The sequence below is a fragment of the Populus nigra genome, chromosome 16 (assembly GCF_951802175.1).
Source record: "Populus nigra chromosome 16, ddPopNigr1.1, whole genome shotgun sequence".
In the NCBI taxonomy this organism is placed as follows: Eukaryota; Viridiplantae; Streptophyta; class Magnoliopsida; order Malpighiales; family Salicaceae; genus Populus; species Populus nigra.
In genome coordinates this window covers 4,235,439-4,256,931 of record NC_084867.1, presented here as the reverse complement: position 1 = coordinate 4,256,931, position 21,493 = coordinate 4,235,439, and the positions used below count along the sequence as shown (strand labels likewise).

The 21,493-nt window shown below is 33.5% G+C and overlaps 3 protein-coding genes across 6 annotated transcripts; 1 reads left to right on the top strand and 2 right to left on the bottom strand.

The window, feature by feature from the left end:
- Positions 1–2,670: 2,670 nt before the first annotated feature.
- On the top strand, positions 2,671–8,043 carry LOC133676156 (kinesin-like protein NACK1). Its single transcript, XM_062097763.1, has 14 exons — positions 2,671–2,838; positions 3,400–3,791; positions 3,898–3,987; positions 4,082–4,182; positions 4,353–4,469; positions 4,571–4,652; positions 4,731–4,798; positions 4,895–4,954; positions 5,072–5,196; positions 5,381–5,579; positions 5,691–5,801; positions 5,894–6,943; positions 7,113–7,438; positions 7,526–8,043. Exons 2-14 carry the CDS (start codon positions 3,554–3,556, stop codon positions 7,851–7,853), a joined length of 2,895 nt encoding a protein of 964 aa, XP_061953747.1. The 5' UTR covers positions 2,671–2,838; positions 3,400–3,553; the 3' UTR covers positions 7,854–8,043.
- Positions 8,044–8,570: 527 nt separating this feature from the next.
- Positions 8,571–9,287, bottom strand: LOC133676158 (non-specific lipid-transfer protein 2-like). The gene has a single exon (XM_062097764.1). The coding sequence runs from the start codon at positions 9,183–9,185 to the stop codon at positions 8,904–8,906; it is 282 nt and encodes a 93-aa protein (XP_061953748.1). The 5' UTR covers positions 9,186–9,287; the 3' UTR covers positions 8,571–8,903.
- Positions 9,288–15,072: 5,785 nt separating this feature from the next.
- Positions 15,073–20,743, bottom strand: LOC133675542 (L-Ala-D/L-amino acid epimerase-like). 4 transcript variants are annotated; one of them, XM_062096956.1, is made up of 5 exons: positions 20,274–20,743; positions 19,612–19,722; positions 19,043–19,262; positions 18,522–18,819; positions 15,073–15,683 (listed from the first exon to the last, which is right to left on the bottom strand). In XM_062096956.1, exons 1-5 carry the CDS (start codon positions 20,370–20,372, stop codon positions 15,656–15,658), a joined length of 756 nt encoding a protein of 251 aa, XP_061952940.1. In that variant the 5' UTR covers positions 20,373–20,743; the 3' UTR covers positions 15,073–15,655. The 4 variants fall into 4 exon arrangements, with proteins under 4 accessions (XP_061952940.1, XP_061952941.1, XP_061952939.1 ...); XM_062096955.1 differs by lacking the exon at positions 15,073–15,683 and adding an exon at positions 17,545–17,907; XM_062096954.1 differs by lacking the exon at positions 15,073–15,683 and adding an exon at positions 17,545–17,891.
- Between the last annotated feature and the right edge of the window lie 750 nt (positions 20,744–21,493).

The window sequence follows — 21,493 nt, the reverse complement described above, 5'->3', positions numbered from 1 at the left end:
ACCGCAAATGTCAAGAGTTCCACTATTTTCTGTATCATATATATATATATATATATATATTGAACAAATGAGCAACAATACAAGACTACAATGATGGGGTGAACTAAAATTAGAAACATTATCAGCAAAATGTTGGGCAAGACAAGCTGGCCAGGCCATCAGCTCCTGGCATTTTCTCTATTTAAAAAAAAAAAACAATTTTGTTTTTATTTTTTAAAATTAATGTTTTTTATATGTTTTGTTTTTTAAAATTATTTTTTATTTATATTTAGATTAATATCATTTTTCTCTTTGATTTTGTTTAGAAATACTCTTTTAAATGATAATTATTTTTTGTTATTTTGTATTTATTTGATTTTTGAAGATATTTTTCTGATTTATCTATAATTGTTTTTAATTTTTTGTATAAATGAATTTTATTTTTAAAATAAAAAATATTTATTTTCAAATAATATTTCTAATATATGTAGTTTTGCATAATTTGTTTTTCTTTTATTTGTTTTCAATCAATTTAATGTGTGTATCTGTTTCTATTATTATTTGATTGAATAAAAAATATTTTAATAAACAAATTTAGCAAACACAACAATGTAAATGTATCATCTTGCAAGATTAAATATCTTGATCTACACTTGTCTCTTAATTTTTCCAGTTTTATTTTTAGTTATTTATGCTTTTTTTCCATTTATTAACACACATGATTCTCGATTTATTTGATTACATGTATGCATAAAGTTATTGATTTTTGCTTAGATTTTTTTTAACTATGAAAACATGTTAAAAAACCTATGTATATAATTTTTTTATTAGAAAACAATATTTAATACATGGAGAAATATGGAGGCAAAGTTTTTTTAAAATGGCGCATGATGAATAGTTTAAACAAAAAGCTTGCATTAATCCAATATAGAAATATTTTTTTGATTCTACAATAACCTCATAGAAAATAAATCAAAATGAATTATCAAGTATAATTCTCAACCAACACAATATTTAAAGATAAAATTAAAAAAAAATTAATAAGTGGAGAAAAAACACTTCAAGGATTAACTAAAAGAAAAATCATCACTCCAATTCATAAAGATACATGAGAAAAGATCAGCAATGTTTTTGAAAACTTTATTTAAATCTCTTTGTAATTAACTCTTTATTTTGTCAATCAATCAATACATCAAGAAAAGCCATCCATAGGTAAGGCAATTCTAACCATAACCATAGTTATTAAATCCACAACAGCTTGATGGGTCAATTTGATGGCTGGACCGGTCTGGGTAAAGTAAAAGATTAGAATGGGCAAAATCCCAACAAAACCCGGTTGATTCGCCAAGTTGACCCAAGATCCGGTTGACCCGACAAAACCTAGTTGAGATCCCTTTTTTTTTTTTTTTACAAATGTGTTTTTTCTCCTAGCAAGAAATCCTCTTTTTCCATATTTTTTTAATTGGTTGTTAACTCTTTTCAAAATTCCCTATATAAATACTAGAAAAATATTTTATTTTTTTAATGTGAAATTTGAAACCCTATAATATATACACTCTATATTCACAAGAAAAAAATATTTTTTCAATGTGAAATTTGAAGTTTTTTAGTATATATATTCTATATTCACAAGAAAAAAATTATATTTTTTTATTGTCGGATAAAAAAATATTTTTAGTTTAGATACTTCAACTTAAAATGACATACTAACATAATATTTTTTCAATGTATGATAAAAAAATCTTTTGAAATAATCTTTTAATCTTTATTATTTATAATATGTATAGTCTATATACATATGGATTGTTTTTAAAATTTTTTATATAAAATATTAAAATTTTAAATTTTTTTTATTTTTCTGAATTAATTCAAAATAACTAAAGTTAATTTAAAAACCCAAAACCTAACTTCCTAGAAGCCTAATAATGCCAAATCCTTGGAAAGGGCCCTCACCAAATTCGTACTTTTCCTTTTTGTCCTTTTGTCTGCAAAGAATAATTATCAAACCAGGAAATAAACCGTTATATAAAAACTTTGGACCTCGGACCCGCTTGACTCTGCAATTAAAATCAAGATTTCAACAACTCTTTTTCTGTTTTAAGAATATTTTTTTAAAAATTTAAATTATTTATTTTAAATTAACTTTTTTAAGGTTTTTTATATGTTCGTATTAAAAATATTTTTTTAAAATAAAAAATATTTTAATACATTTTGAAATAAAAAAACATTTTAAAAAACAATATCATCACATTTTTGAGACCCTTTGAAAAAACAAATGGATGACATGTCCTTAATTTATTGTATGAATTTTAATTCGGTCCTTCTACTCCTAATCACACCAATACTATAACAGGATTGTTCGGGTCTCTCATCTATTTTCCGCAAGTCAATTTGATAGGTATTATTATTACATGCTTTTACTTCTATCATAAAGAAAAGGGATTTTAGCAAACTTTGATAAACTGATGAAATAGGTCTTATACTTTTTGATAACTTGGAAATTTAATACTCAATCTTTTATAACTAATTTGGTATGTTATACAGATAAATGGTATCATGGGAACATTTAAAAAAATAAAGGACCAAATTGAAATATACTCAATAGATAGAGAGTAAATTAGCAGTTTGCCCTTAAAATGAAGAAATAAGAATCCTAGAAAAGAAACAACGAACTAGCCGTTAGAAATCAAATTCAAAATGTAATGACCGCACAGCTTTTCATTTCATCATAAAGAAGGCAAACAAAGCAATCACTCTCTTTCTTGCAACCCTGCAAGAAATACCTCTCTTTCTCTCTCAAAAAAACCCCAGTTTTTCATCACCTCTTCGCTGGATCTCCTATCTCGGCTTGAGATTTATGTAAGTGTTCGTTTCATTTACTTTTTGTCCTCTTATTTTGCCTGTTTTGCTGTTTTTTCTCGATTATCTGTAGATTCCTAAGGTTTATTAAAGGTAAATATTAGAACTTAGAGCTTAAATTAGTTACCATTTGGAGGGTTTTGATTAACTGTCCTTGTATGATTTAGTTTACATTGATTATGAAAACTCATTTTAAAAATAGCAAGTTACCTTCTTTTTTTGTGATTGATCTGTGTTCATTTACAGGATAATGCATAAATTTGGAAAGGATGTTATTAGTTTTATTTAGGAAATTTTAAAATTTGACAGCGCAATCAAAGCATTTCATTTCATTTGATCAATCCATTTGGATCTTTTTTTTTCTTTGATGAACAATCAATTTTTTTCTAACAGAAAGTGAACAGATAATGGAAAAAAGTTGACACCTTTTTGTTTCCTTTTTCAATTTCTGCTGTTTCATTTTTAGAGAAAATTGATTTTCTGAAAAAAATTGACCAGGAGAAGAAGAAATGGGTCTTTTTCATGCAACCTCTGATCTTGTTTTCATATTGGATTTTGCAGCTACTTATTTGTATAAACAACTTTTGCATCCAAGAAAGAGTGGTCCCTCTTTTTTAGTCTCTCCAGTGAGAGAAGCTGAGGCTGGTGATTCCATTTTTGGGTCTCTTGTGAGTGGGATTCTAAAGAGAGAGTAGGTTTTGATCCAAAAAAAGAGATGACAATAAGAACCCCAGGAACACCAGCTTCTAAGATTGATAGGACACCAGCAACAACCCCAGGAGGGGCTAAAGCAAAAGAAGAGAAGATTGTAGTTACTGTAAGATTAAGGCCTTTAAACAAGAAGGAACAGTTAGCTAAGGACCAAGTTGCTTGGGACTGTGTTGATGACCATACTATTGTCTTTAAGCCACCCTCTCAAGAACGAGCAGCTCAACCGGCTTCTTTCGTGTTTGGTAATTTAATTGCAGCTTTCTTTCTTTGTGCTTTTGCTGTTTGAATTATAATAGCTGGTTGTGATTTCATGTCATAATTAAGTTGTTGAGGTTTTTCTTCTTTCAGATAAAGTTTTTGATCCTTCTAGTATAACTGAAGCTGTGTATGAAGATGGAGTGAAAAATGTTGCTTTGTCTGCTTTGATGGGCATAAACGGTGATATTATCTATTCCCTTATTGGTGAATCTGGCTATGTGTTCTGGTAGTGCATCTGAACTAAGTAAATAATTCTTTCATATTTACATTACAGCAACCATATTTGCATATGGGCAAACTAGCAGTGGGAAGACATACACGATGAGAGGGATAACTGAGAAAGCTGTTAATGACATATATAAGCATATAATCAATGTAAGCTTCATCAAAATCTGACCATATTCACTTCTTCTTTCTTTTCTTTTTTTAATTTTATTGATAGATTTTGAAAATGCAAAGTCGGATTCTGATTCCTGGTGTAGTTTATTGAGTTTATAGAAAAATATTCCTTACAAATTTGTCCTTATTTTTTGGATTAACTGCAGACTCCGGAAAGAGATTTTACAATTAGGATTTCTGGACTAGAAATCTATAATGAAAATGTCAGGGACCTATTAAATTCCGAATCTGGTCGCAATCTCAAGCTTCTAGATGACCCGGAGGTATTGCATTTATGATTTTCTTTCTACAGTAAAAAATGACTTCATATACTTTTCTGAATGATTCTCTCATTTACTGTATTTCCTGTGATTCCCAATTGCAGAAAGGTACTGTGGTTGAGAAGTTGGTAGAAGAGACAGCAAGTAATGATAAGCATTTAAGGCATTTAATCAGTATTTGTGAAGGTAATTTGGTGAAGCTTCTTCCTTTGCAAATACATTGCTGATTGGCAGTTGATTAACTCATTTCTGTTTGTGTTGTAGCGCAAAGGCAAGTTGGGGAAACTGCCCTTAATGATACTAGTTCACGGTCACACCAAATTATAAGGCTGGTAAGATTCATGAATCATATTATGTATTGATTCTTCAAGTTATAACAGTTTTTCTGTGAAAGCTAACATGGGAGTTGTTTTTGGTATTGGATGTAGTCAATAGAGAGTACACTTCGAGAAAATTCAGATTGTGTGAGATCTTTCGTTGCAAGCCTGGTAAAAATCAGAAACTCCTGCCTTATTTCGCTCATCCATCTTTCCATCCCAATGAGTCGCCATATAAAGTGCAGTAATTCTTATGTATTCTAACTCTTGGATTACAATGACTTGCAGAATTTTGTAGATCTAGCTGGAAGTGAAAGAGCTTCACAGACACATGCAGATGGTGCCAGACTCAGGGAAGGTTGTCATATTAATCTTAGTTTGATGACTCTGACAACTGTGATTAGAAAGCTCAGGTCAGATTCTTATTCTTAGCATGCTTTCTCAGTTATAGCAGTACATGGACTCACATTCGTCAAGATTTTTCTAAAGTCATCTATTAAACTTGATGTACCTTAAATCTATCATTTTCTCATAGAAATATAGAACTGATTTCCATTTTTGAATTGGTTAACTGTATTTTTGTTTTTATCTATATAGTGTTGGAAAACGAAGTGGACATATACCATACAGAGACTCGAAGCTTACTCGCATATTGCAGCACTCACTTGGTGGTAATGCACGCACAGCCATCATATGCACTCTAAGCCCAGCTCTGAGCCATGTTGAACAATCCCGAAATACCCTTTACTTTGCCACACGAGCTAAGGAAGTCACTAACAATGCCCACGTTAACATGGTATTGATCTTTTGTTTCTCAACCTGTTTAATTGAATTTGCTTCTGAGTTCAAATGACAAAGCATGAAAATACTGATACTTTTTATTTTTTTTAATGTAAAACTATATTAGGTAGTTTCAGATAAGCAGCTTGTGAAACATCTGCAGAAGGAAGTAGCCAGGCTGGAAGCAGTGCTGCGCACTCCTGAACCTTCAAGGGAAAAGGACTTGAAAATTCAGGAGGTGAGCTTCCATACAACTTTCATTTGACTTCAAAATTATAACCATGCAAATGAATCCATTGCCTTTGTATCTTATTATCTCAACGTGTCTAGATGGAGATGGAAATGGAGGAGCTGAAACGCCAAAGAGATCTTGCACAATTTGAGGTGGATGAATTGCGCAGAAAACTTCAAGAGGATAGACAGGCTTCGAGCACATTGGAATCACCCTGCCCATCGGTGAAGAAGTGTCTCTCTTATTCTGATGCATCCTTGCCAAATCTCGACAGCAAGGAGCCAAGCCGCTGTGATAGAACCAGGAAGACGATGCTAAGGCAGTCAATGAGGCAATCATCAACTGCACCTTTCACGTTGATGCATGAAATTCGCAAACTTGAACACCTTCAGGAGCAACTTGGAGAAGAAGCAAATCGAGCTCTGGAAGTACTACAGAAGGAGGTGGCTTGTCATAGACTGGGTAACCAAGATGCAGCTGAGACAATTGCTAAACTGCAAGCAGAAATCAGGGAAATGCGCACTATCCAACCAGTTCCAAAAGAAGTTGAAGCTGGAAGTGTCGTAGCTCCTAACAAGAGTGTCAGTGCTAATCTCAAGGATGAAATAACAAGGCTTCATTCACAGGGCAGCACTATAGCAGATCTTGAAGAGCAGCTCGAAAATGTTCAGAAGTCTATAGACAAATTAGTAATGTCTCTCCCAAACAATAATCCACAATCAAACTGTGAAGTAACTCCCAAGGCTAAGAATCAACAGAAGAAGAAAAAGATACTTCCTTTGGCTTCAAGTAACGGCTCTAACAGACAGAATTTTATAAGGTCTCCTTGCTCTCCTCTATCAACTTCTCGGCAAATTTTGGAAAAAGGGATTGAGAATAGAGATCCGTACAATGATGACATTGTAGCCAGTGAGACCCTGCCAGAGTCTGAGAAAGAGACTCATAAAAAGAATGAAGAAGGTGGGGATGTCTCATCAAGAGAAGGGATACCTGGCTATCGGCGCTCAAGTTCAGTGAACATGAAGAAAATGCAGAAGATGTTTCAGAATGCAGCAGAGGAGAATGTCAGAAACATAAGAGCCTATGTGACTGAACTTAAAGAACGTGTGGCGAAATTGCAATACCAAAAGCAGCTACTTGTTTGCCAGGTACAACAGTTATTACATTCCTATTCTATCATCTGCTTCCAATTTATTTTCACTGCACCAACCAATTCTTTTCATTTACATATACGTTGAAATTATATTGCGGCCACTTCTTTTCCGATTTCCTTCAATATATTGAAACACAAATCATCCGTATTTATGATTCCTTTAGGTGCTTGAGCTGGAAGCAAATGAAGCAGCTGGATATAACATAGAGGAGGAGGAGGAGAATATAAATGAGCAAGAGGAGCCCCAAGTTTCGTGGCATGTAACTTTTAGGGAGCAAAGACAGTTGATCATTGAGTTGTGGGATGTGTGCTATGTGTCCATCATCCATAGGACACAGTTTTATTTGTTATTCAGTGGTGACCCTGCTGATCAAATATACATTGAGGTGGAGCTAAGACGCTTGACTTGGTTGCAGAAGCATTTGGCAGAACTTGGCAATGCAAGCCCAGCTCATTTTGGAGATGAGTCTACAATATCTCTGTCATCAAGGTTCTTTCTATCTCTCTTGCTCTTGCCGAGTTTATTAGAACAGGCATTTCCCCTCATTTAAAATTCTTGTCTCATATTGGCTTGCAGTATTAGAGCATTGAAACGTGAAAAGGAGTTCCTTGCAAAAAGGTTGGCCTCACGTCTGACTACGGAAGAGAGAGATGCATTATACATCAAATGGAATGTCCCACTTGATGGGAAGCAGAGAAGGCTGCAGTTTGTTAACAAACTGTGGACAGATCCTCATGATGTCAAGCATATACAGGAGAGTGCTGATATAGTGGCAAAACTTGTAGGGTTCTGTGAAGGAGGAAACATGTCAAAGGAGATGTTTGAACTCAATTTTGCACTGCCTACAGATAAGAGACCATGGATTATGGGCTGGAACCCAATTTCAAACTTTCTACATTTGTGAGAAACACTTCTCTGATTTGCAAGTATTTTCCCTTTCTGTAAATTGTAAAGGAATTTTGGAGTTTCTCTCCAAGCATTCAAGATTCTTTTCTATTATGGAGTGTGATCAATTGAACGCACTGTGGATGATGATGGTTTGGGATATTTATTTCATCTTCATATTTCAATAAAAAAGAATCATCAATTCGTTACTGTTGTTCTCTACTTGGTGTTGATGTCACCTCCACTTTCGACTCCTACCCAATAAAAAAATGACTCCTTTTTCCACTTGCCATGTTTGATAACTCAGTATGACTACTCTGGGTTTCAGCTGTCACTAAAGCCAGAACCAGATTATATAATCTAGCTGCTTCTTGAAACTTTGTTTTTGCTACACTTTGTGATAACTTTCTACTGAATCTTCGAACACCCGGTTTACATTTTGAAACCATATATCATTTGGTAATGATTTTATTTTCTCGCTTACTTCCCTTGAATTGTAAAGAATTCTAGGGAAAGAAGAATGAGTGGTACCTTCGTTATTTGTGAATTTGGGAGGCCTTGGTCATCTTGTCTTGGATTACTCAGCTGAAGTAGCTCCCCTTTCCTAATTTCTCCCAAGTTCCATCCCAAGTGTGAGTGTTGGAATAGCCATTTACAAAAAATTTCTGTGAATATGCGTGTGTGCTTGTGCTCAGAGAGAGAGAGAGAGAGAGAGAGTCGGGAGTCTTTGGACATGTTGTGATGAACTAATGATCCATTATAGATTCCAAATTTCAAAATATTGCAGCAAATGCCTTCCAAATCTCCAACTAGTATACAATAAACCACACCAGAGACAGAAATTGGTGAAATGAGACCATGACCCCAACATTATTTCCATTAACTAGTGCTCCACTACTAGTAGCATACACAATATTATACCACACCAGGTTTTAAGGCAAAGCACCGACTCGACTCTCATAATCTCCGCCACCCTTCTATCATGCAGTAACCCACATGATTCATTCAGGATACAGAAGAACAGAGAGACGAAAATCTATATCATATACTTAAGGTTCTACTAGATCATCTAGCATTTGGGGAAGGGAGTTCCACAGGTGCTAGCAACTTTCCTGGCATTTGGTGTGTTGATAAACTTCTGAAGGTTCGGGTTCTTGAGGTATTGGCAAAGGCAGGGCTTCTGTTCCTTGATCTTGCTGCAGCATAGTTTAGATGGTGGGGTGGAAGATGTGATTGCACTCACACATGAGCTCAGCTGTGCTGGGCTGCACGTCACAGCAGACACTTTGACATGTTCTTGAGCCAGAAGAAGCACCAATAGAGTGTAAGCTACCATGTAGGATGTCTTCATTTTCACTTGAACCTAAAAAGAATGCTCAAATCTGAGAACTTCGTATGTGAGTGTGAATGACTGAATGGGAGAGAGTTGTGGGGTTGGCAGTGCATTACGCTTGGGCACACTCTCAATTTATAGAGTAACAAATGAGAGAGGAGAGCTGAGTTGGTGAAGAGGTGGGGCCAAGAGGGATCTGTGGTCTCTAGTTTGAATACCTGTGCAGCACTAATGGCCATGTACAGCATGGCATAGGTGTTTTTTTTTTTAAAAATCATGGCTAAACTTCTCAAGTTTTGGACTTCCTCTCCAAAAATGGTTAATTCAATTAATATAAATTTTAGAGTTATTCTCATTATTAATTTTAGGATCTAGAGGAATTAATTAAGTTGTGTGTAAACTAATCCAAATACTTAAAATTACAAAAAAAATAGAATATAAAAATTTAATCTGGTACATGCTAGTTATCGTAAAATATCTTATATAATAATAATAATAATAATAATAATAAAAAGGGTGAAAGGGGAAGCTTAAAATGAATAAGCAATGGAGTGCAAGAGGTATTTTGCTACCTACCTCTTGAACCATATGAAGAGAAGAGAACTCAAGTCAAGGGTCCACCATGACCATTCTCATCTGCCTACCATTCCTTCAATAAATCCCCATTCTAATTCACAACTGTTATAGCTCTGTTGTATGGATTTGAGATGTTGGTAACGTCTTTTCCTGCAAGTTTTTTTCAGTAAACAGCAGTCGTCAAAATGAGTACATATAAATTTAGCTGCCAAAAATCTGAAACCACATTGTTTTCTTGTAAAAAAGTAGAGCAAGTCGTGGGGGACTCTACTTCGTGTCACCAGTCTTTGCTTTGGAACCATTAGACTTGATTGTTTGCATATACCGACTTTCAAACTAGTTGCATGGAAGTTCATCTATTTGATTTGATTCTGATGAGATTAAAAGCAATCCGGTTAATGTGAATGGTTTTTTTTAAAAAAAGTTTAGTTTCTTGTTTTAATTTTGAGGCGGTCACCAAGCAAATCATTCATAATCAACCCAACTTAAAACACTGAAAAACCTACAAACAATAGTGCGCAAAGCTCTTAAAAACAAATTATCAAAGACAATCATGAACAGAATAAACGAAGAAGTATCCTATTAAGAAAAAAAGCTCAAGAAAAAAAAATGCACTGTGTGAATTCACATTTACAATTGAATATGAAGCAACAGACGATGCAATAGTGAATTGCCTGGTTAATTTTGCAGTTCGCTACCTCTTTAGTTACGAATTAGACATGGAAATGCTTGGATATTCGTGGAAGGTCAACCTCCTCATTTACCAGTATTTTTAATTTTTCTTTTCATTAGAGCCGATGATGAAGAACATTTCTTTGCGCCTTGGTGAATGATAATATTAGGTATCCTTAAGATTATTTAAAAAGAAAACAACAAGAAGAAAGGGGGATAGATCCAATACAATATACTATCCTGTATTTTTTTTGTTCCTATCCGGGTATCTTCACATCCTTTTAAAAAATAAGATTAGTCCCGTTCGGAGTTCGTGGATATCTTTTTAAATAAGTGCGTTTCCTGAGAATTGAACTTGTATTGTCATCCTTATAGAAATATAACAGTGTCTTAATCGTTAAACCAACACTTTATTGATAATACAATATCCAGTATAAGCTGCTATATACTAGATGCATTGATTCCATGGCTAAAATTAAGTAAATTAAAGAGGGGGGGAAAAGTTTGCAGCTGGCTCCATATTGTTGAATCTTGAAACAGGAATTTTCTTTGGATGAAAGAAAAACAAGTTTTTTTTTTCTTTTTTCATATTTATCTATCTATCGAGCTTCCCTTTTGAAACAGGAATTCCATGAAGTCCTTGTGGCCAGATTTATATGAAATAATTAATTAAGAAAACACGTTCTGTCATTTCAATAAAAAGCATTAATGACAAAGAAGGAAGAAGGATTTGTCCATCAAAACTTTCCCATTTCTCTGTACTTCCATTGTGAAGATTTGAATTGGGTATCCAAGATGCTTTTCGTCACACTTGTTGTCAATGTCTGTGTTTTAAATCATTGAGTATTTTATCATAATGTTTTTTTTTCAATAATTAGAGACAGAGCATGGTATCTAATAAAAGATTAGTAATTTATCATAATGTTGGTCTTGTGGTGGGGCAGCGCACCGATGCAGGATTTATCAATAATGATTCTAAATTGATAAACACCATTCAAATTTCTAGTTTCTCTGTAGACGTGATGTCAAAACGAAGGAAATTTTACACCGTCTAAATTGATAACCGATGCATGGTATGTTAATGTATGTGACCTATTAGATTTCTAATATGTTGGCTCAAATATGAATTATAATTTTAAATAAATAGAATTAAATAAATCAAATAATTTAATTTATTATCAATTCAATAATTGATTAATTTATATTTGAAGATCAAGTGCACCGTCTAGCAATGTGTCATGATCTTCCAAATATTAGGAAAATCATAAATGGTTTGACTTAACCTTTGATAAATGACTGGTTTCTAAGTGTAATTATTATCCATTCATCAATAATATTTCGATTTAGATATTTTAATATGGAGTGCGTCTCTCATGTCAAATCATATTTAGTTGCAGCATTATAGTCATTGATCCTTTGAATAAGAGTTAAAACTCTTTTCAAATCTCATTCCACCTCGCGCAAGGATTTAACAATCAATACTGTTTAATAACATATGGAACATTTTTCTTATTTCACCCAGAGTGACAAATCATCTCTTAATCACTTAAATAACTTCATATAGTTTATGTTATATTCAATGTCTGTCCATTTGTTACCTTTACCAAGATAACGTGTAACATGATAAAAATATATCACTCTTTATATAAGATAACTTAGTGTTCTTAAATTTAAAGATCACTTACACAACCGTCACGTGAGCTTTTTCATATACACAAGTGATATCTCCATATAAAATTCTCATTCAGGTCAGTTCATTTTACATGTCTTATAATAAGCATCTACATATTAATTCTAGGTATCCCTTATACCTCAACTTATGAGAACAATTGCTTCTTTTCATAAGAGAAAAACACATAGCATGCATCAGTCTTTATGACTCTAATAAATGTCTAGTATTTAAGAGAGTATAAAATAAGAATATTTTAGGAACAATGCTTTGATGCAATAAGAATCTCATAATTATAAAAACTTTATCATTTTTTTTAAATATTTTTGTCCCATGGGCTTTATATATACTTTAAATTCATAAATCAAATATTAGATTTATTAATCTAATATTATATGAATACTAAAGATAAATTAAGTCTTTATTAATATTAAATATGTATTTATAAGAATATAATAATATCATGTATAACCAACTGATTGACTACAAGATATATTAATCAATCACCAACAATACCAAATAATTCTCTTTTCAAGTCCAAACCCTATTTTCTTTTCCGTTATTGAGAATAGAGAAATGTTATTATGAGACTAATTAGCTCTTGGTATTGCTTTTGCTTTTGATTTTTAGACCAAAATGCATTGACAGAAACAATAGTACCAAACGAAGACTAAATTAATTCATTTATTAGCTGGATTACTTCAAAGTTCATGTACTAATAAAGTTCATATATATAGATGGTGGTCTAGATTACTTCAAGATTCATGTAGTAATAAAGTTCATGTACTTCAAAGTTCAATATCTTTTCAACAAGAGATCATCATGAACACCAATGGATCAGCCGCTTAAACCAAAGACTTTTACAAATGTCATTTCTTGTGCTTATTATGCTGTCTGCAATATATTAATGGGTTTTCCTCCATTTACACCAAGGATGAGAAAGAATGACCCTATGAAAGGAGGTTTTTTGGCATGAGATCACACGCAAGGGCATGTACTTGATCGGTGGTGGTGCATGTATCTGATTCTCAAAAACATGGAGGGATTCATGCAACACAAATACTATAAACATGGCTGCCTTCTATTTAAAGAAGTCGGAGGAGAGGATGGCATAAGTTTTCCATTTGTTTTTTTTTTGTTTTGGTAACCGTGGATGTCCAAACCAGCTTACACCCATATTAATTAATCCCTCGAAATTTTAAAATTTACAATCATATAAGATTGGTGGCATTTAAAACGAGTGATCTTCAAAGAACAAACCAAAAACCTAATCAGTTAAATTATACTTCTAATATTTATTTATTTATTTAATCTGAGATGGGTTGCCCATCGGTGCTGAGAAAATCTAATCATTTAAGCGTGATTGTGGAGGACCTATCCAATTAAACCTAATCATTTAATTCTGCCTTTCGGCTTTCGGTGGTTTTTGGTGTTCAAGTCATGGCACTTGGGCACTGAGCTAAGCATGTCCTTGCTAGTAGTTAAAGAAATCTTCAGCTTCATTTCAATTATTGTAAATGTAATTCATGATTTTCTTCTCTTGTGATGATCGAGAATTTTTGTCCCTCTTCACATCTATCCTTGCGCTGCCACATGCTCTCATCATTTATTTGACTTGGATTTTAGAATTCCACGTCTAAGTAACCATTGTTTTTAATTATCTCTAACAATCATTGTTATCACACATCATGATGTATGCTTGCTATAGCATAAAGTTTCCTTCTTCTTCTTCTTTTTTTTTTGTGGTACCATGGCAGAAAGTTGCTTCGTGCTCATGCCCTTTTCTTTTCTTTTTAGAGCATGCCTCTTGTTTATATGCATGGATTATTTCAAAAAGCTTGTCTAACTTGATTCCTTCCAAAAACAACATTCAAAATGCGCATTTTGCCACCTGCTTTCATAATCCATGCTGCTTTCATTAGACCCGAGAGGGATATTCTAGCTGAACTTAAAAGGAGGTGAATTACACATGCATGGTAAAGTTACAAATTAATTTTATTTTTTTATCTAATAACATACAATTCTAAAGATTCAAGCACGTACACAAGCAATTAACAATATAAATACTATAATTAAAAAATTAAAATTCATAGAGACTATAGCAAGTTTTATAGAGATTTAACAAATCACATACTTCTCTCCTTGAACTTCAATTCAAGAGTTTCACACACCGGTCTTCTTAACGAGTAAGACCAAACCTTTACACAATTTTCTTGCAACTAGAAGGTCAACTCCAATTCTTTTCCGAGTAAAGAGGCAAACCCAATCCTTTTTATTTTCAAATGTGACTTTTAATAATTAAACTAATTCAAAATGTAATTCATATTATGTTCTACTAGTAAAGAAATCACTTGTCTAATGAACTTTTAAAAAAAATATTCCATTACAAACATAGACTAGAATAGCCCCTTATCTTTGCAGAATTAAACAATTCAATCTATCTTGATAAGTAGAAGTGACAATTTAATCTGAACCCGATGGATACCGATTCAACCCAAATGGATAAGTATTTTTGAGATATTTACCTTACCCGATAGATAATAGATATGATATAAATATTGTCAAACCTGACCTGAAACCCGCCCGACTTAACCCAAAATATATATTTATATTATATAGATATATTTGCAGAACATTTAGATTTTTTTATATATATAATATGATATATACATGTCTCCATATTGACATAAAACACATTATATATGTATACTATTATCATACTATTACAGACGAGAAGCATAGATAGAACTGAAGTAGCCACGGTGAAATATTGTCAACAATAAGAATCTCGAGGCTTTGTAAAAGGAGTGCAAATCAGTAAGCGTAAAGCATGCACCCTTTGGCGTTTGTAGGCGCCTGCTTTTGCCACTGGGCTTTCCTTTTAGCTGAGGTACACAGGATTTATCTCAGATTTCTTGAAATGAATAAAGGGTTTTCTATGTTTCGGTGGAAGACAAAGCAAATCTTTAAAACTACTAAAGAAAATGATTCACCAATCCCCTTTCATAATATATTGTAATCAACCTTATAGCTGATTGCAATCACTTACAAACCCTTAAATGTTGGAGGGCGAGTACTTTGTTAAGGTTCACAATTCAATCAAACCCATTTGTAGAAAAGGATGTCAGCAAGCAATGCCAATTAAAAATTTGTTTACACCAAATAAGATCACCAATTGAAAGGGGGGCTGTATTCAGAAATTCAAACATCTGAACAAATACAGTACTAATAATAGTTGGATAATTCCTTAGGTGTCTCGCTTACACATCTACCTTTCTTTTGGAAATCATTGAATATTTCGGTTAAATGCAGTGGTTCAACAAAAATTCACTGCACCAATCACTTATCACCTCATTACCAGGCTTATCAGCTATCGCACCGAGATGAGCAACATATTGGCATGGCCAATGCAGTCATGACCTCTCTCTCTTTTTTTGGCCCCTTTTGTTAAGCATGCTTAATCTTTTTACCAGAGAAAAAAAGAGAGTACCTCAACGCATGGAGTCAAGCCCACTAGTAGAAAAAGATGTTCCTGAGCAAATCCTAACTCAAGAGTTCTTACTAAACAAAATCATGACAGGAAGATGTCAGATAGCCATCTGAAAAAAACACGACAGTAAAAAACAGTTAGACAAATCATTAATCAACCCTTAGTTGCATCTGCAACTATTTTTGCCATGATTATACTTTAGGTTAATGCACAGTCGTTAAACTAAACATGATGAATCCTGCAAATGTAGTAATTTATCCTTCTCTGTAGAATGATCACATAAGTGTAGTTTAAAGAAGACGAAACGCATTAACAATAACCAACAAGGACCCTGTGCTCAATCATTTCTAAGCGTGCCAAAATATGTTCATAATCCCTTTCAATTCTATAGTGAAGTATGATACTATTACCATGTTTAAGAGTACGAGAGTGACAGATTGGTGTTAATGAATCCTCGCTGGTCCTACTAGGATTACAAGGTCCCCTCCGAGTCAAGGATCAAAGTGCTTGAAATCATTACGTGGGTCCTTAAAAATCATAACGCACTCCCCTTTCAATCTTCATGCTTGCTTGTTCACTGTTCACTAAAGCTCTTTACATCATTTCTAACTCCAGTCAAAAATTTCTACTGAATAAGGATAAGGATTTAACAATGATTAGCTTACTTTAACAAATTCCACGGATTTTACAGTTGTCTACCACAAAAACCATGGAATTTCCTATTCTCTGGACCTTGGCCAAGGGTCCAAGCAAGGTTCTGTGTGGTCACAAGTTTTTCAGTCACCAATCACCACATGTTAGTCAAGTGTTTGGCAAAAAACCAAAATTTCAGGAAGAAGTATCCTTTTCATCTCACAAAAACAACATTAGGAGAATTCACAGAGAGCACATTTCTAATATTTATAGTTTCAGGTCCCCAACACAACAACGTCTACACCAACACCAAAAGCAATAGGTGACAGAAACCAAATCATGTGGGTAACATGCAAGCGTAGAATAGCATACACTTTTATCCTTGCACGTCATTTGATTTTTAGTTCGTCATTTGATTTTTAGTTCGTCATATGTGCACCAGAGTAATATAGTTCTTCTAGCCTAAGTTTATCTTGATTTAAAATCAGGTATACAAACAGGAGAGACATCAGTTGACTACAGCAATGCAAGAGTAAATACACATGACAATAGACTAGAAATAAAACAAAAACAAAAACAACACCCATGAAAAAAGACGAGTCTTTTGTAATTGTATAGAGGCGGCATGTAATGGGGATCAGTTGAAGTGAAGTATTCATGTGCTGACTGCTGAAAGCTAATCACCAGCCCATCTTTACACGCTCTAGATAGGATTTCTTACGCATGTTTGGTTTGTTAAAGAATTAAAAATGCATTATGATGTGAAAGGAAATTTTACCAGTTATCCATAAGACTTTTGCACGCGTCACCAACATATAGATAACTAGTGTTTTAGTAAGCACAAGAACTTGCAAGTATGATAGCAAAGGAAGCAGAAACTCTTGTCCTGCCAAAGCGTGCCCCATCAAGAGAGGGAAAAGATTTTGTACCAAAAAAGCTAAGAAAATTTGTGAATTTGATTAGATATGGCTTTGGAATTCTGAGAAAGAACCTCTTTTGTATTTGTACTTCAACCTTTTTCATTTAGTGAAATTATTTGTTCCATCTTCATCCTTGAAGGTAGATTTAAGTTGAATGAAATTACACTACGTGTGCAGTTTCCTCGTATTTTCTTCAATTCCCTTTGATTAGCACTCAAAGAATCTAGTCTAGCTTCGGTCTGTTCAGATAGAAAGAGCAGAGAATTTCATTCCATCTCTCATGTTATATGGTTTGATGTGCATGAGAGCAATCTTGGAAGAAATGGATATTCTATTTTTAAGTCTGACATTAGGAAAATTTCTATTTCAAAGCAGTGCACAATTTGTTCCTTGCATTTGATAATTAGTAATGTCATATTTAGATGAAGTCCTCAGTAATAACAATATCAGAATAATAATTACACACATTTAAACCCCAAACCCGGAAAGGAAGAAATATAGCAAAAGAAATTAGGCATATATCGTGATCTGAAGGTGTAAATCAGGTTTTATCGTTTTCTTTATGAGATGTAATTTTCTCTGCAATTTGTCCACTAAAGCAACATAGTAAAACATTTGCAAAGAGTATTGTGGAGGTGACTCATTACATTCAAGGGCAGATGTGAGATTCCAAATATTCAACTAACTTTTTGTTCTTTTAAGAGAAACTGAACACCAAACTGCTTCGATCAATTCTGTTCTCTTTCCCAGTGTTTGGTCCAGTTCTGTAAATGAGCAATGCTGAGATTTTCAAAATGAACCAAATAAATCAAAGCTGAAATGAATTAACAGAATGCGTGCCCTTACATACAGCTAACTAGTATTATGATCCAAGAAAGCTTGTGATGCTTCCCAAAGCACACATACACGCATCATGCAACTTATGAGAGGGCAACGCTAGATGCCAAAGAGATCAAGAAAAAAAGAAGTGATTCTTCGCAACCGTTAAGAGAATCTAGTTTGCAATAACATGCTGTTGTTGTTTTATTTAAGATTTCTTTATTTTTAGGAGAAACAGATTAAGTGATTTTTCAGTAATCAAGCTCTTTGATAATGGGTGATGTTGGAATCTAAGTCATACAACTGCACTTGCTTCTAAGCAAAAGTAGTTGATGGAACTAAAACTATCCATATTCCAATAGATTTAGCAAAATGCTCATATGTAACTCATGAATATCAGAGACAATGGTAAACTTGAAGACAAGGATAAGCGATCATCATCCTTTTAACATGATTCACTGATATGACAATGCATCTGCAGCTAAATAAAAAGCAGGAAATGACTTAATCTAGATGGTCTCTAAACTAAATATGTAAATTTTTTCAACAAAGGACCATAACATCACAATTCTTACTTGAAACAGCCAAATCCAGCAGCAAGATGACCAGTAAAGCCCATGGCTAGTCTGGTCTCAACCATTCCAGCAATCATCGGATCCAATCCTGATGTCCTTGCCTCCTCAATAATTTCAAGTCCCCCAACAATGCCAACTTTGGCAAGCTTAATGTTAATGACATCTGCAAGATTTCCTGTTATTATTCTCTTCGCATCAACTAAACTATGACAACTCTCATCTGCTGCAACAGATACCCCATATTTGCCTTTCGCAATATGGGTAACATGACCAAGTCCTTCCCAATCATCTCTATGAACTGGTTATTCAACAAAAAAATTGGAGTTACACCCATTTCTGAAAGACACAAGTCAATTTAAATTAGTTTCAGTGATCAGAAAAGCCTAAATTCTTGAAATTGAATGCAATTTTATTGGAAAGAGGGGTGGGCTGGGGGTGTTAGGGATTCAGATACAATCCATGAATCCCCTCTTCATATCAAGTCAGTTGATAAGCTGAAGCCAACATCATTGAGTAATTACTGTGCAATTTTTCAAAAACTTCAATAGCTTCCTCAGGTTTATAACCCTCATTAGCATCCAAGATAAATAAGCAATCAGGATGAACCGAATAGCTTGAAGAACCTCTACGTCCTCCCTCAGTTTCTTTCCCACCTTCAACTTTAAAGTTTTGAATCCTTGTTTTGGGTACTTTGAAGCCAATTCTCAATTCAGCAGCTTCTGCTGGAGATACGATTGGAATCTGCATATGTAAGCAAGTAGTATGAATGAGGCCACATTTCATAGCCAATGCATTAAGTATGCCAAAACCACAAATTGCAGTTCGAATCTATTTGGCATGTGCTCCAAAACAGACATAATGCAGCAAAATGCTGTGTTGCACACACAGGGAAACAACAAAAACCACTTTTTTTCACACCAAACCTGGTAAAACAGAGAATGTGGAGAAAGAGACAAAACACACCCTTCCCCACTTTTTAGATAGCCCCGAGTTGCTTTTGCAGGACAAATGTATAATAAAACACAGAAAGAAAAAGGATACAATTATCAATAACCAAAATAATAAGAGAATCACCAAGAATGCACTGAACTGTTATTTCAGTTGTTATGCTATCAGAAGCTGCACCAAAGAATCCCCACAACGGTACACCATTGCTTTTAGCCACTGCATCAGTTAATGTCATCTCAACTCCTTCCCTAATCTTTAAATGCAGAAAAAAGTTCAATGAGCACTAGAAATCCCTTTTATTTGAAAGGTGAAAATTCTAACAGAAAAAAAGCAGATTAAGAATGGCACGTTTCCACCATTGTTACCACATGTAGTTTGCACACGAGTATCACATATCCAATGGATGTTGAATCAAACTTAATACCAGTAAACAGCTATTTTTATATGTTTTATCAGAATTATAATTAAACATCAGGAACTAAAGGCTATCAGCAGAAGCAGGTTTACCAGATCATATTGCAACGCTTCTTATGTGCGACAGTTCGATCCTCTACTACTTTTCACAAATGTTAAATATTTCCAGTTCAAGATAATACATAAAAATACTCATGAAGTTACACCAAAAACCTTAGCATCATTTCAGTCCCAAAATCAATAAACCAAATAGTCCACTTCCTAATTAAAAGACTCAATAAAACAAGTAATCACCAAATTAACTAAACCATAAATAACCAATAACAAAAACCACAAGTAATTCAAATCCCGAATACCCAAAAAACAACTAAAACCCTCAGTTCTACGCACCGAAGCAAACTTGTGTCCGGGAAGAATGTCCAAAACCAAGCCCAGCGTCATCGATGGACTGTCCTTCAGCAACTCACAAGCCTCGCTAGCCTTAACCATAGCAGTGGACTGATCCTCTGCAGTAACAAATGGCAATATCGGTGCCTCACCCCACCCCACACAACCATCGCTCAAATCAATCCTAATTGCCACATTTTCTACTTTATCAAGCCTCGATTAAGCTATTGTAAAAGGGTGCAATCAATGGTCTATTCTCTGCCCTCTTAACATCAATGGCAAAACTCTCCGTCAAGTCCCTAAAATGAAAGCTTGAAACTTTTGCGGGTTTTGATCCAGCCATTTCTTTTGTTACATAAATCTTGCAAATGGGATCTGGAGGTTTCGAGGGTTTTGGAGGGGTTTTAAGGGAGAGATGGAGAGACCCCATTGAAAGCATTTAGTACTGATTTGGGGTTTTGAGAATTGGGGTTTTAGCGTGGTTGGTTTTTTTTTATTATTATTATAATAAAGTGTTTTTTTAAAAACAAAATAAGGTTGATTTTTGTATTTAGTATTTTTAAATTGTTTTAATGGATTTATATTAAAAATAAATTTCAAAAAATAAAAAATATTATTTTAATAAATTTTTTAAAATATATATTTTAAAAATTAAACTCTTAATTGGAATATGAAATCGAAGTGGGAGGATGAAATTTATTTTAACTTTAAAGTGTTTTTAATACAAGATAATTTTTTATTTTTTATTTTGTTGTTTCTTCATGTGTTTTTGTTTCATCTGTTTGTTTTCATTTCCTGTTGGATAAAATTCTTTTTAAGTCCTCGTAGTTAAGTAAGTGATTCACTTTAATCCTTCTAATTTATAATTCATAAATTAACTCTCTAAATTTAATAAATTATAAACTTATTTTATAAAAATCAATAATCAAATCACTATGTCTTGAAGATATGCTCTATTTCTTATGCATCTTAGATTTAAACTTTGCGCCTAAATAATAATAATAAATTGAAACTTGTTAAAAAATTATTTTAACCTAATAATTTAAGCTGATAGATTAAATTTTAATATATAATTTATATTATTATCTAACCGATCCTTTCAAGTTAAAGCTTTTTGGACTTGAAATTTACACAGACTCACATTACTGTATACTTAATTTTTATTAAATAAATAGGGATAATGAGATTTGAACTCGTGATCGCTTGATTATTAAAACTCTAAT